General features: G+C 43.5%; 1 protein-coding gene across 1 annotated transcript in view; it reads left to right on the top strand.

Moving 5' to 3' along the window:
• NUP93 (nucleoporin 93) overlaps positions 1 to 16,381 on the top strand; it is a 305,671-nt gene that overhangs the window by 270,054 nt on the left and 19,236 nt on the right. Inside the window, exons 17-19 of the mRNA XM_069215817.1 lie at positions 12,065 to 12,181; positions 13,526 to 13,644; positions 16,079 to 16,196. Of these exons, the coding sequence (XP_069071918.1) occupies positions 12,065 to 12,181; positions 13,526 to 13,644; positions 16,079 to 16,196 (354 nt within the window). The remainder of the gene's footprint in view (positions 1 to 12,064; positions 12,182 to 13,525; positions 13,645 to 16,078; positions 16,197 to 16,381) is intronic.

Below are 16,381 nucleotides of genomic sequence, written 5' to 3'. Positions count from 1 at the left end.
GAATGTATGGAAGTCATAAAGCAAGCTAGAAGACCATCCACTAGACACTGCTATGCAAGCAAATGGAAAAGGTTTGTTTGCTACTGCCATCAGAATCAAATTCAACCATTACACGCATCTCCAAAGGATGTAGTGGGCTACTTACTACACTTACAAAAATCAAACCTAGCCTTCTCTTCCATTAAAATACACCTCGCAGCAATATCTGCATACCTGCAGATTACCCATTCAACTTCACTATTTAGGATACCTGTCATTAAAGCGTTTATGGAAGGCCTCAAAAGAATTATACCACCAAGGACACCACCCGTTCCTTCATGGAACCTCAACATCGTCTTAACAAGACTCATGGGTCCACCCTTTGAACCTATGCATTCTTGCGAAATACAATTCCTAACCTGGAAAGTTGCATTTCTCATCGCCATCACATCTCTAAGAAGAGTAAGTGAAATTCAGGCGTTTACAATACAAGAACCTTTTATCCAACTACACAAAAATAAGGTAGTCCTAAGGACTAATCCTAAATTTTTACCGAAGGTTATTTCACCATTCCACCTAAATCAAACGGTAGAACTACCAGTATTCTTCCCACAGCCAGATTCCGTAGCTGAGAGGGCACTACATACATTAGATGTCAAAAGAGCATTAATGTACTACATTGACAGAACAAAGAACATCAGAAAAACTAAACAGCTATTTATTGCATTCCAAAAACCTCATGCAGGAAACCCAATATCAAAACAAGGTATAGCCAGATGGATAGTTAAGTGCATCCAAATCTGCTACCTTAAAGCAAAACGACAGCTGCCCATTACACCAAAGGCACACTCAACCAGAAAGAAAGGTGCCACCATGGCCTTTCTAGGAAATATTCCAATGCACGAAATATGTAAGGCAGCCACATGGTCTACGCCTCACACGTTCACCAAGCACTACTGTGTAGACGTGCTATCCGCACAACAAGCCACAGTAGGTCAAGCCGTGTTAAGAACCTTATTTCAAACTACTTCACTCCTACAGGCTGAGCCACCGCTTTTGGGGAGATAACTGCTTACTAGTCTATGCACAACATGTGTATCTACAGCGACAGATGCCATTGAACTGAAAATGTCACTTACCCAGTGTACATCTGTTCGTGGCATCAGTCGCTGAAGATTCACATGTGCCCACCCGCCTCCCCGGGAGCCTGTAGCAGTTCGGAAGTTAGCTTAAGCTTTGTACATTTGTAAATATATTATTTAAACCTTAAATAGGTACATACTTAGTCACTCCATTGCATGGGCACTATTACTACAACACAACTCCTACCTCACCCTCTGCGGGGAAAACAATCGAAGATGGAGTCGACGCCCATGCGCAATGGAGACAAAAGGAGGAGTCACTCGGTCCCGTGACTCGAAAGACTTCTTCGAAGAAAAACAACTTGTAACACTCCGACCCAACACCAGATGGCGGGCTATGCACAACATGTGAATCTTCAGCGACTGATGCCACGAACAGATGTACACTGGGTAAGTGACATATTCATTCCATTAAGGCCCTTAAAACACAAACTACTCTCAGCTGTAAAGCAAAAGTTCCAGCCATAAAAGAGCTTCATAAGACACTGAATGTTGTGTAGGGTTACTCCCTTGGGGTCCCCCCTAACCTAGTGTGGGGGCCCAAGATATGATTTAGACAGAAAGAGCATGTTGCGATGAATGGTTTGAATGTGGTCCCATTGTCTTAAGAACACCACAGGTTGAGTTATGAGCAAAAATGTTTTATAAAAGGAATGCCCTGCAAAGTATTATGAGTCGAGTTTCCGAGTGCCGTGAATATTATAGTATGTTGACTGTAATGTTCAGAACAGCCCCTAGAGGGCACCACTATAAAAAAATTAAAGCATTTGTAAGAAACATGGTCATATAACCATATGGCAAGCCCCTTGAGAGCATACCACATGAAAACAAAATGGCAGAAAGTAATGCAGTGTAACTATATAGTCAACACAATTTGAGACCTAGCAGGCCTACTTCAATATTATTACAAACAAGGCCCTTAAACCACTAACTACTCCCAGCTGTAAAACAAAACTTCCAGCCAGTTTGCTGCTACATAAGACAACAAGAACAAAAGCCATGGGTGGATTTGTACACCATTAAAGCGTATTAAGAAACGCTTACAGAGAAGCCCACTGTTAAATTCATAAACAGATAAGAATGGCCCTCCCCCCCACCTTAAGGATTATGAAAAGGATCACTAAATTGAAGGTTAAAAGAGCAAGGCCAAACATTAACCATTGTGGGGTGTGGGTTGACTATACAAACTTGTGACTACAGGCCAGCTCAGAGCGCCCTTCTGTTGTGGTGTGGGCTCACAGTGCGTCTGTTCAGTCTGCATGGAACACAGGCAGAAAAAGAGTATCACAGTGGGACAACAATTGGTGAACTGCTGCACACTAATCCCAATGCCCAACGGTGTGTGACAGGCAAGTACAGCCCCTGTGCTAACCCCGATTCAATGCCAGAACTGCAAACAAACCAGCGTTAAACCTCAGCAAGCCAGACCGTAAGTTACCAACTCTGCAGCATTAATAAGATTATAGAATGTATTTTTTTCCTGCCAAATACGGAAACCTAGGATTCACAATCACAGTCGCTGTGTTTTACTCAGATAGTAAATTAGATTATATTTCTGTCAATAATAGAAAAATACATTTAATTACAAACAGAACAGAATCTTATACAATGAGTGCATGTATTTGAATGTTTACTGTTGTCAGACTGGCCTGTTCACATGCCGGGAGAGTGAAAGAGCTACACCTCAGTGAGAGACAACCTAGACTGCTAACAATTTCCTCGAAATCGGAAAGTGTACTGGTTTTTGGTACCATTTTTCCCCAGGGGCTGGGTAGGATTATTTTGGTGGAGGTGGTGTTCACGATACCTTCTCCCAGTAGGCGGCAATGCGTATTCATTTGTGAATAAAAGGATAGCTTGTATTATTGTAGCGTGTACTGTAGTCCACGTTGGCGGTTTTGCTCTGCTGTTTGAAGGGCTCTGCTGCTACTCAAATGTCAGTATGCAGTGACTGGTGCAAGAATGCCCCCACAAGAAGGGTTTTAAGGCTTATCTTTTCAGGCTTGCTTTGTTAATACTTTCAGTCCAAACAGCCAAGTGTGGAGCACACTGGCTGGCTTCCCTGAAGCCCTTTCCGCACATCCCCTTTCAGCGCCAGGCCCAGCCCTGACAGCAGCTGCCGCACCACTGAGTGCAGCTGAAATGCAATTTCGGACGGCGCACTAATTAACGCACCGAAGCCCCATGGACTCGGGCGTGTGCTGCTAAAAACCAGCGCACCAAAACCACTGCTGGATTTTGTGCTGTTGGCACAATAAGTGCCGTGCCTGGCATGGAACACGAAGTGGTGAGACAAAAGAACAAAGTAGTTTGCCCACACTGAAGTATATAAAAAATCATGCAATTATCAGTGTAACAGGGTCAGTCTGATGGGCAGTAACAAAACCGCCCCGCAGTGGGGCAAACATAAAGCGTTTACCAGTGACATCAAGGGATTTTTGAAAGGCAAGCCCACGAATGAGAGAAGGTGATGGGTGTGAGATGGGCCTGGTTAAAAGCCCACAGATAGATAACAGGTCCGAAAGTACTTGCGTGCTCGACCTAGAAAGCAAATTTAGCTTACGCTTCCATTTGCCTACATCTCTCAGCTATAGCTGCATATCTACAAAACAGACAACATAGTTATTTGTTCTGAATCCCAGTCATTAAAGCTTTCATGGAAGGCCTTAATAGGGTCATTCTACTCAGAGTGCTGAAACCTCAGTATTGTGCTTACCAGGCTCATGGACCCTCCTTTTGAGCCATTTCATTCATGTCTTCTTCAGTACTTTCTAGGAAGGTAGCTTTCTTATTTGCCATCTCATCACTCAGGTGTGTCTGTGAGCTTGAGGCATTAACCTTAGAAGAACCCTTATTCCCCATTCATAAAGACAAGATGGTCCTTTGCACAGACCCGAAGTTTCTTTCTAAAGTGGTTTCACATTTCCATATAAACCAATCCATTGAGCTACCAGTCTTCTTTCCACATCCTGACTCAGTTGTGGAAAGAGTTCTCCACACTCTGGATGTTAAAAGAGCACTCATGTTTTACATTGACAGAACCAACGAGTTTAGAAAAACTAAGCAGCTCTTTGTGGCCTTTTCACAACCTCACAAAGACAGTCCAATATCCAAAACCGGCATAGCTAGATGGATAGTTGTTTCTGTGTGGCAAAGGGTGCGGGACCCACTGACCTTGTGAGTCAGGTGGCCGGCGGTCTGGTCAGCCCGCGCCCACCCTCCCTCCTGCAGCACCTCTAAACCTTCTTAGTATGACTCACCCCCCACCATGGGCCAGTTGACGGCAGTATTTGCTATCACCTGCTCAGCTGGCAATGCATTGTCAGACAGGTGCTTTTTGCAGATGCGAAAGGACTACTCCTCCATCCATGCCATCATCCTTCAATCGGATGATGGACGATCATTTGTCCCTTCTCCACAAGAAAGTTACGGCTCTTTTGGCCAAGGGAGCCATAGAGAAGGTTCCTGTGCCGGAAGTAGGCTGTGGTTGCTATTCCTGCTACTTTCTGGTTCCAGAAAGGACATGGGTCTTTGCCCTATCCTAGACCTTTGGTCCCTCAATCTCTTCCTCAGGAAGGAGAAGTTCAGGATGCTCACTTTGGCTCAGGTTTTTATCTGCCCTGGACCCAGGAGACTGGATGGTAGCGTTAGACTTGCAGGATGCTTATGCTATATCCCCGTCCTGCCTACCCACAGATGTTGCCTACGGTTCACAATAGGCTATGAACACTTTCAGTTAACAGCGCTTCCCTTTGTCCTTACCAACGCTCTTCAGGTGTTCACCAAGAAGATGGCAGTGATTGCAGCTCCTCTGTGGAGATCAGGGGTTTCAGTCTTCCCCATCTTGACAACTTGCTGTTGAAGACAGGCTCGCCCCAGGCTGTTGTCGCCTACCTTCAGACTTCGGCAGACCTCCTGCATTCACTGGGGTTCACTATAAAAGTGCTGAAGTCACGCGTGACTCCTTCTCCGACGCTCTCTTTCATCGGAGCTGGACACTGCAGCATTGGGCTATCCTCCCGAGTGCCAAGTCCAGGATATTCAGGCTATGATGCCTATATTTCAGCGTCTGTCCTGGATTTCGGTGAGAGTGCTTCTGAGGCTGCTGGGCCTCATGGCGTCCTGCATCCTGCTAGTGACAAATGCCAGGTGGCATGTGCAGGCTCTGCAGTGGGAGCTGAAGTCCCAGTGGGCGCAGCATCAGGGTAATCTCTCTGGCAAGGTCCAGATCTTGGAGGGAACTATGCAAGATCTGCAGTAGTGTGAATGTACAGCGATTTGGTCAGAGGCAGGTCCCTTTCCCTTCCCATGCCAGATCTGACAGTAGTGGCAGATGCGTTACTCCTGAGATGGGCGGCCATCTGGGATCGGTGGAGATCAGGGGCACCTGGACTCCACATCAACTTGTTGGAGCTTTGTCCAGTCCGACTGTCATTAAAAGCCTTTCTTCCTCTCTCAAGGGAAAGATGATGCAGGTGTTCGTGAACAACCCCACCGCCACGTGTTACTGCAACAAGCAGCCGGGGTGGGGTCATGGACCCTTTGTCAAGAAGCTCTGCGCCTCTGAACATGGCTGGAACAGCAGGGGATATTCCTTGTAGTTCAACATCTGGCAAGCTTTGAATGCCAGAGTGGACAAACTCAGCTGAAAATACCCAGTTGATCACAAATGGTGTCTCCATCCGGAGGTGGTTTAAGATCTTTTAGCAGTGGGGAGAGCCTTAGTTAGATCTGTTTGCCTCCGCAAAGATTGCACAATGTCAGCAATTTTGCACATTGAGTTTCCAAGGCAGCAATTGCTCAGAGAAGCTGTTCATCTCGAGTGGAGTTCAGGCCTCCTTTATACCTTTCCGGCCATGCCACTCCTACCCAGAGTCCTCAAGAAGATTAGGAACGACTGGGCACAAGTAATTCCTGTGGCTCTGGATTGGGCACGGAGAGTCTGGTATCCCGTGCTGCTGAGCACGTCCATCGATCCTCCAATTAGACTGCCTCTTTGGGAGCATCCTCTGGTTCTGGAATCAGACCTGTCCACTCTCTACCTTCTTGCATGTAGATTTAGTGTTGGCAGCTGACAGCCTTCGACCTTCCTCCCAAAGTTCGAAATGTGATCTTGGCAGCCAGGCATCCCTCCACCAAAATGGTATATCCTGGCATTGCAAGAAATTTGTGGCATTTTGCACAGACAAGTCTGTTGACCCCTTTTCTCCCCCTCTCTTTGAGGTCCTTTGGTTTATCCTTTCCCATGCCCAGCAGGAATCTGCTGTGAGCACTCTTAAGGGATATTTGACTGCTATTTCTGCTTTTTTAAGGTTGTCTGATCAAACTTCTTTGTTTTTCTCCTGTTGTACAGAGGTTCCTCAACAGTCTTACACATCTTTTTCCTCTGTTCCCATTCCTTATGCCCCATTGGGATCTGAATTTAGTTTTGACCTTTGTGATGTAAACTCCTTTGGAACCTCTCTGCAGTTGTCCACTCAGGCATCTTGCTTTGAAAACAGCCTTCCTAGGGTCTCTATTCTACCAAAAATGGTCACGTCCTTTCATATAGGTCAAATCATCACTTTGCCTACTTTTTATGTACCCTCACATTCTTCTAAGGAAGAGGAGAGACTCTGTCCCTTGGATCTAAAAAGAGCATTGGTCAGTGCAGAAGTGGGCCATCTCCAGAAGGGTTGTTCTCTACATTAGGAACTGTAATGCACTGACCACAAATCAACCCCTGAGGGTTTTCACACTCATTCTACCTGAGCTAAAGCTGCAACCACTGCATTAGCATGTGGAGTTCCAGTCCTTGACGTCTGTCAGGCAGCAGTGTGGTAATCTCTGCACAGGTTTACCAAACACTACTTCCTGGACAGTCAGGTCTGAAGGGACGGGCACTTTGCCCATTCGGTCCTGCAGTACTTTCTAATCTGAACTTGGCTTGCAGATCACCTCCGGGGATGATAATGCTTGGATATCCATTCAAAGTTAAGCAATCTGCAGCTAGAAGTCTCTAATGATCAACAAGTTACTTACCTTTGGTAATGCCTTGTCTGGTTGAGACTATATCTAGCTACAGATTCCTTTCTGGCCCACTCATCATGCCCGCTCTTTGAACTGATTTCTAGGGGCAGGGACTCCCCTTTCAGGGCCTTACTTTTGACAAACCAGTAGTCAGTGTTCTTTATGGCTCTGCACTGTTGGCGTGGAATATCGTGAAAAGAAACTGACATCAATGAGCCTGGGTGGCACCTATGTGGGACCCACGACAACATATCCAGTGCGGACTACGCTGACTGATGCAGAGCCGATCACCTAACGGCGCTGTGAGGTACTGCTCAGGAAAATCTTCTGGATCCAGTCTGACGCCTGGGCTAAGGATTCTGCCACTAGATATAGTCTCTACCAGTTGAGGCGTTTTTGGAGGTAAGTAACTTGTCCTTCACCCACATACTGGTTATCTCAGTTTTCCTTCCAGTCAGGAGTATGCCTTGATATTCTAGATTGAAGCTGACCTGAGTCGAGCTTGAGCCTTGTGGGCATGGCTTACATCAAAGAGTCCACTGTCTTATTGAGGTGTTCATTTGAATAACCTAGTATGAGTTGGTTTGTTTGCTAGGAGACAAACCATTGCACGATGGTGTCACTGATTCTGATTCAAGAATGGTGTTTTGAGGAGGACTAGGTGTTAAACCCTATCAGATGCTGTTCATTGATCAAAGAGGATTAAAAGAAGTGAGGAAGGCAAGGCAGGAGGTAAGAAACTTAAACCCATCCTCAACCTTTACTGTTACATACTACAGTATGTTGTGAAGTTTGTTAAAAAAAACAAAAAAACGCCTGCACCCTTGGTAAAGGTGGCGCAAACAAAATACCCCCAAATCTTTAATTACTATATGTACAGGAACAGTATTCCTACATCCAGACATGGAGGTAGACATACTGGAACTGACTGTCCAGCCTTGAAGCAAATGTGGAAGGGCAGCAAACAATTGTCTTTATTTATTATTGGTTTTTAAATAGAGGAGCCAAAATGTTAAACCTCACATTTCTCCCCTCATCTCCACTATTGGGCAAAGCTGCTTGTGGGAAGGGGGTGTGAGAAAAAGCATTATCCTTCCCGGTCCTCATGCAGTATTGAGGATGGAAGACCAAAACAATCATTCTTGGCCACTCTACAGAACAACTGAAAACATTTTAATGCCCAAGCTGCTTGTATTTGTATCCTCTCCATCCAGTGGTTCTTTCCTTGGCCTTTCCTACAGGGTAGGTATAAGTCAGCTGAAGGCATGCCTACTTTTGCATGGTCCAGCATAGGGACTCCCAATACAAATTTGTGATGATTGGCTGTAACCCATTGGAATTCCGGCAAATCAAAGTCTGACATGTCAGTGGACCTTGGTGCCAGGCAGGTAATCTGAACGCTTCTTTTTGATTTTTAAACTGTTAGTGAGCGTTAATGAAGGCATACATACCTTGCTCAATATCAGAGGCCTTTGTACTTTTTTTCTTATTATGTCAGAATGGCTGACAGAAACTACAACAGTAGGCATTCAATGGAGCCAAGCACTAGCTGTCTGCCATGCTTTGTGTACTTTAGGTCAGCTCATGTTGTTTTTGGTGAATACTTTATCACGCATATTCCTCATCTTTGTAAACTCCCCGGCACCAGAGAGGTCTGGAAACTTCTGCAACAGCTAGACAGCGCCTGTAGAGGGCACAGACTCTGGTGATGAGCACAGGGGTTGTGACAACTTCAGTGGGGCCATATAGTGTCAGGAATGGTCCCTTAATGTGAGTTATTTTATGCGGCTTTCAATGCATCTGGAAATTCGTTCTCACGTGCTGAAGAATTTTTTCTCTCATAATTTTTTCATTTGCCCCAGTTCGGGACATGCCACCCCTGAACAGGTCTGGTGTCAAGCACTGTTGTTGGTATGATGACCAAAAGTCCATCATGGATTCACATGACGACTGTCAGTTCGAGGCACAACATGTTGCTGTGTGACCTCTTCCAGCAAATGTAAGTGAATGCCATCAGAGGATGGATTGCCAAGCTTTTCATGGGTTGATCTCAATAAGATCAGCAGGGGTGCCGCAGAGTGGGGTTGTGGTCAGTGGCCAGGCCCAGGGCACTATCAAGTTCGTCCCTATTCACCAGATCTTCCAAGGACAAGACAAGGCACAAGAGGAAGGAAAAGCGATCCTCTTCTCCTCAGAGGTCAAAACTAGGTAAGTCCACATTCAAGTCCCCCCCCCCCGCCCCATTAATGGATCTAGTGTAGATTTATTTCCCTTGTGGCATCTAGTGTAGATTTCCCTGGTGGCATCCAACCCTGCACCCAGAGCCTGCACCACGTCTCTACTTCCACCTCATGGACGCAGGCCCATGTGGCCTCATTCTGGGGATGCCCTTTGCACCATACAAATGCTGTTTGATGACCACTGGTTTCAGGCTCGGCGTCTGTAGAAACTTAGGCCCTGGTCAGAGCGAACGCTACACAAGTCCAACACAGGCTTCGGAGACTGTGCTGCAGTCTGTTCCCACGCCGCATTTGACAACACCTTCTGTGCCAATGGCCGTGTTTCCCTTTGCATTGACAGGGGCACCACACGCTTTTAATATTACCCTTAATTGTAACCTCAGATTACAAAAACACTGGTAATGCTGTATCTTTAAATTTTGGGCCTTAAATGGCATTACTGGTTCACTGGGTTACTAATTTTTGACTGCCTACATTTAATTTAGGCCACTTTCCACTGTCTGCCTTAACTCTCAGGAGCAATGTTTCTATGTAAGTATTGTTCGAAGATGCCTGTTTCAAGATTCCCCACCGGATTTCATTTTTCGATGATTGTGTGAAAATATGACTGCAAGATACATGACCAAGCAGGAAGGAATAGGGGCTTGAACTCTGAGACTGCGGGGCCTTGGCACGCCAGCATGGTCTGTTGATGATGGCCTACCATGTGACCGATTCACTGAACACAAGGGGTGACAGTCTTAGTTGCTGTCATCTTGCTGATGAGTGGTGTGTACATCTAGAAGTAGTGCTCTTTGCCCTTTGAGACACATTTCACATGGAGACAACACCCACATCACAAGGTTCTGAGCTTCCAACATTTGTTGTGGGGAGCATTAGGGATGCATTTCAGTTTGAGTGGAGTTTTCTCTCCTCTATGCATTTCTCCCATACCTTAATTCCCCAGGTTCTGAGGAAGAGTTGCCATGACTGGCCCAAGTAATTCTTATTGTCCTTGACTAGCCATGAAGGGTCTGGTATTCATACCTGTGGCATTTGTTGATTTCGGCCCCTCTTCATTTTCCACTCAGAGTGCACCTGTTTTTCCAAGCAGGGAAGACAGGTCCTGCACCTCAGTCTTAACAGTATACACCTTCATTCATGGAGAATTGATTAGGTCTCAGTTTGATCTTAATTTGGTTCTATTATTTCCTATGGGAACTCCGCTTGGGCCATGCTCAGTTGCCACTCACAGCTTTTGACTTAAACAGTTTTCCTAGTTGCCATCAATTAGGCTCAGTGGGGTCAGTAAGTTGCAGGCTTTCTGTATATCTGACCCCCTTTACATATTTCATCCCCCAAGTAGGAAAAGAGGCTTCACAGACTCGACCTGAAGTGTTCAGTGAGTTTCTGAATCAGCTGCACAAAATACATTTTGCCCTGGTAACCAAATCTTTAACGGCTACACGCACTAAATAAACAGGTCAGGTGGTACAGAAACAAACTCTATCCGACTGTATCATGCTATGCTTCACTCCAATAAAGACCATCTAGGCAGTGGTCTCCAAACTTTTTAATGCTGCCCCCCCCCCAGTTGAAAAATAAAAATAATTGCCTCCCCTTCAGAATTTTTCACAATTATTTTATAAAGAAAGCAATGTTTAAATATGTCTAGACCTATTTAAACATTGCTGTTAAGTACTGTTTCCTTTTTTAAACTGCTTTCGCTTTAAACAAAGGCCTGTTACCTGTATAATGCTTCTTTTGGCCAGAGTCTGCCCCCCCTGGCACTTCTTGAGGCCCCCCTAAGGGGGCCCGCCCCCCAGTGTGAAGACCTCTGATCTAGGGCAACATCCCTCACTTCAGCCCAGGCAAGGCAGCTATGTGGTCCTCTCTTCATACTTTCGAGAAGGATTACTGCTTGGATTTGAAAGAGATTAAGATGCCCACTTTGCCTGGTCTGTCCTTTATGACTTTCTGGTTTAGGTCTCCATTTCAATCACCCAAAGGGGATGTTGTTTGGGTGCCTCTTTGAAGGTGAGGAACCTGCAGGTAGAAGTATCCATCAAAAGGATAAGCTACCTTCTTCCTCTGCTGATCATTCAGGTGTGTACTCTGCCTTCAGGTTCCTTACATTGCTGTCAAGTACCATTTCCTCCATCCTCTTTGTTCTGGAAAACCGTGTTGCCCTTACTAATAAATTAGTATTCTATTGCACTACTACTTGACTGTCCAATTGCTCAATAACTCCTTGGAAGTCACAGCATAAACAGTTGAACTGAAGTTAGGGTGCCAGTCCTGGTGTTTTATGGTCCCATAAACTACATCACTACCATGTGTCTGATGTTGTAACAGAGCCTGTGCCCTCTGCCAGCTCTGGAGAGCTGCTGCAGAAGTTTCCACATCAGTCTTTAACCCTTGAATTTTCCCCAGGGGGCAGACACAGCCTTCTTAATCCCAAGCCTCTCTCTGCTGTTATTTTGTGTAATATTTTGGCTTATTGTACTTGGTTTTGGCTTTATTCAGACCCCCTGAAAATGCGACCTTTGATACCTTCCATTGACATGCATGTGAGGAGGCGCTGGTGAAGTCAGGCACTTGCCATATCAAAGGAAGGACGCATATGTCTGCCAGTTACTCTCTTTATGAAAGTTTCTACCTTAGATGTTTTTCTTTGATGTAACAATGTAATTAATAATTGGATACTTTTTTCAGCCTGGAGTTATAGATAAATTTGCCAGAGACACCAAGCCAATTATCAGCAAAGTAGCTTCGGTTGCAGAAAATAAAGGATTGTTTGAGGAAGCAACAAAGCTCTATGATCTAGCAAAGGTACTCTTTCTTTAAAAGCCACTGCTAATCTTGTGTTTTTTAATAATGCTTGGTAACCACTTCCTTTCTTTGAAAAATTATTTGTAATCTTGTAAAAGCTGTATAGCCTACTGTATTTTTTTGTCCATAGTTTTGTGATTATTTCTAATTTCTTTGGTTCTAGTGTTTGCCTAAAACTGCCAATTAGAAAAGGTACTCTAATCATAATTTATTTCATTTTCCAGGAAGCCATCAGTCATACGACACTCTTCTTTCTGGTGGCCTCTCTTTAGAGGCTCATACAAAATTAGAGTAGTCTTTTATTTCTAGCACACATAAAATCAAACGTGTCCCCACCTCCAAAGCATATGACCCTGATATATTGTTAATTTGTCTTTAGATTTCAGTGAATGTGATTATTAGTAGTTTCTTATCTGTAAATAATGGCAATTTCCCTCGAAGCCAAATGTGTGGGTTTGATGGCTTTGAAAGAGCATGACTATTAAATAGTTGTTATCTAGCTCACAATAATAGAATATAAGCTTTTAAACAAGCAGCCTAAGAAGCCATACTTTTGCAAACAGTACATGGGAGCAAACTCAGTTGAGCAAGTTACTATAAAATCAAGCAGATGCTTAATATTTGAAATTGCCATAAATGTAACAATGCGTAAGCTAACCCGTAAAACGTTCAATCTGCAGCCACCTGCTCTGCGTTTACCCAAGTATCTAAATAAGCCAGCCCATGCTCCTTGCTGCTAAAATCCTCGTTAAACTAGTAATCATTACAAACGTGTAATCATCGGCACCTCCCCAGTCTTTCTCATTGCTCTTTTAAATCGGTTGAAACAATCCTCAACTTTTTTCATGTTCTTTTCAACCTACCACATACAATGCACCCTTTCCCATGTATACACCATCCTATCACTGATACCTGTTTGAGTTCCTCATCTTAGTTCATGCTCACACAATCCGTACCTACGTACCTATCGGCTCGATCGTATCCCTGTCGTTTTTAATTCCATCCACAGACTGTTCCTGATGTATCTTGCTTGAAATACAAAGTAAACATTCTGTACACAACATTTCTCTTCTTGTTGCTCAACAGATGAATATGAGTACTGATATATAACTTTTAACGATACTTTTCAGAAACAACGGAAAGCTACTCTTTTATTTAAGACAAGAGCACATATTTAGTTCATCCCTTTTTCATGAACGTTTATTATCTACATTTGTCTTATTGGTTATTTGTGTTATGCACTTGTGTCTTATTCGTGCCCTACTTTATGGGCCTTTTAACTTTTGAAATGATTTAAGTTTGACCAGTTCTCGATTTACCACAAGTCCCTTTCTTGTTGAACAGAATCCCGACAAGGTTTTAGAGCTGATGAATACATTGCTGAGTCCTGTGGTTTCCCAGATTAGTGCCCCACAGTCTAACAAGGAGAGATTGAAGAACATGGCGCATTCCATTGCAGAAAGGTAAGACCTGCCGGGGTATCTGCGTGAAAGTTATCGCATTCAGTTAATGTCTAGGTTCCTGAGAGATGAGTGACCGATCATGAAACCATAGTTCACTTTCTTACAGTGTGGTGATCAAATAAGCCTCGCCTCGATCATAATGGTACAATCAAAAGTTCAGTGTTTTTTTTTTTTTTGTTTTTTTTTTTTTAAACTAAAACGGGAAACCACTATCTATTTGTTTAGTTTACTAATAGTTAGGAATTAGGAACCCCAAATGCCTAGTTTATGTACAGTTATGGGATTTTGGAATTTGAACTTCGACCCTACTGCCACTATTGATTTAAAAAAAAAAAAAAAAACAGGCCCTTACCAATAGTGAAACACATACAGATTAATGGTGAAGTCACGGCCATTTTCAGTGTGCTTGCAGGCATATTTGTGCACTGCGTTTTTATCTCACTGTGCGGATTTAAATGATTCTGCTTGTTTCTTTTTATTATTATTTAATAGTGATTCATATTAATTGTATGTGGCACTAGAGTGCAAGGGAATGATAATAAAGTTCCGCAAATACCAAGCATATATGCAAAATGCGTTAGTACTCCTGGTGTAGGGGTCTGTGTGTGTGTGTTTGTTTGTATACATGCTAGGCTTGGTAATGTATCTGCACGACCTACCCTCTCTAATTACAAAAGTACATCCAACCAAAACATTTTTCGCAATGTAAACCATTGAATGACTGCTACTTAGGCCCTCTTTGTAATTAAGTTCCTATATTACTCAGTCGTCCGATGGACTGTGCAGTAGTAAAGTGGAACGAGGGTGGTGTTATGTGTCCCTGCCATTGATACAGGGAATAATGGCACATTGCACCTAAAATTATCAAACTAGGGTCCCATAAAACTCTGCAAAATGTCTCCATGATTGTTTGTTTGTTCAGATGTCTTAGGATTTGCACGCAATCCTTTTCCAGTCATAATTTACCTAATTCGGACATTTACTATATGGCTCGCCATGTTTTCAGATGTACAGAATACATCAGGGCATTAACAGCTTTTGTTTTTAGATATGCAAGCTTGGATGTCTGTGTCTCTTTTCTTATATGCATTTCTTTTTGTCAGTTAAGAAAACATTTGTCATTGGCAATTTGTATCTGTGCCATCTACAAGCAGTGTAGTGTGTGTACAGGCCATATGTCTGTTGCACACTACTGCGATGCATACCTAAAGTACTGGAGTTATTTCTTTTTACAGATATTGTGTGATGTAAGTAAATTGGAAATCATTTAGAGGTTGCCAGAAATGGGATACCTGCATAAGCGCGCAGAAACCGATCTGCAGCCTCCTGTATCTCCAGCCTCATTTAGAGTGTTGGAATGCCAGTTTTATCCCCTGATTTGGGGTTCTGATTTAGGGGAACAAATAGAATTACCGTTGGGTCCTCCGTGCCACGAGACGCCTGCCATCAGTGTATTTTTTTGCCCTGTGATGCGGCGGCGGCCGCCGCCACCATCTCAACAGGACAGTTTCGGTAGAAGATACTGTTATTCATCAAACAGGAAACCCTCACCTTCACTAGCTGCTACCATGGTTCTGAAAAACGTTGTGCTTCAGATTCCATTGCAGTCCTTTTAGATTAATGTTCTCAAACCATCCTCTATGAATTCTCCTCCTTCTGTGACTGTAGTTTCTCTCGTTCAGAATTTCACCTATTAGTTAACCTGGCTGCCTGTTCTTAACCGGGCGTTTGCGGGCTCTGACACAAAGATTTATTGACCGAAGAAATCGATCTAAACCACCACCATTGCAAAACTGGTCAGTCTTCTTCTCGTAACGTGTAAAATATAGTTGAGGTGTTGCCTTCACTACGTTTAATGCACAAAGATAAATTGGGAACATCCTTTTCATAGCTACTCTTTAACCCTCTTGCCTTTTACATTTTTGATCATTCTTGCACGTAGGAGAATTCGGTTGGTTGTTGTCTACATAGAGCAAACTGTGAAATAGTGTTTCAGATACATTACATTTTCATGGCACTGTGCTGACAGTTTACAATTATGTATTGGTTCCAAGCACCACAGTTCCTCCTACTCGTTTGATTGTATGTATCACTATGTTTCATCTGGCCTCATTATAAGGAGACTGTTTTATCGTTTATCATATTTTGTATGAATCTCTTAATTTTGTGTCTGCCTTAACTCAGGCCTTTGGTGCTTCACTGTGATTACAGAAAGATAGCTAGGCCTTTGTTTCTCTAGGTCCAGTCCTGCTACAAACCTTCATAGCAGACTGAAGCATTACATAGGTAATGACTATATAAACAAATGAAATGGTAACAGTTGGTTTTAGGAAGCCAGAATAGCTGTGTCTTGCAAAATCTCAATGCAAATACGTTATTTCGAGCATAAATATACCCGGAAACCCTCTGGTACTTAACTATTTTACTATTTCAGGTATAAAGCTCAAGCAATAACTGCAGAAAAATCTGTTTTCTCCACGTTCCACCTTCTTCTTGACCTGATCACGTTTTTTGATGAGTACCATGCTGGCAATATTGACAGAGCATTTGATGTAAGTCCGATTTAAGTGTTTTTAGGACAAACGTACTGATTTGTGCAGATATCCCATCTTTGCTCGGTTTGACACCTGTTTAGAAATGCACACCAGGACAGGGTAAAAAGCAGATTTTTTAAAAACATAAATACGTTTTTACTTTCCTGCACGTGTGTAGTAGGCCTTTCTTCAGACATTTTTTT

The sequence above is a fragment of the Pleurodeles waltl genome, chromosome 12, assembly GCF_031143425.1.
Source record: "Pleurodeles waltl isolate 20211129_DDA chromosome 12, aPleWal1.hap1.20221129, whole genome shotgun sequence".
Taxonomy (NCBI): Eukaryota; Metazoa; Chordata; class Amphibia; order Caudata; family Salamandridae; genus Pleurodeles; species Pleurodeles waltl.
The sequence above is the reverse complement of the archived record's forward strand: the minus strand, read 5'-3'. Positions and strand labels throughout refer to the sequence as shown.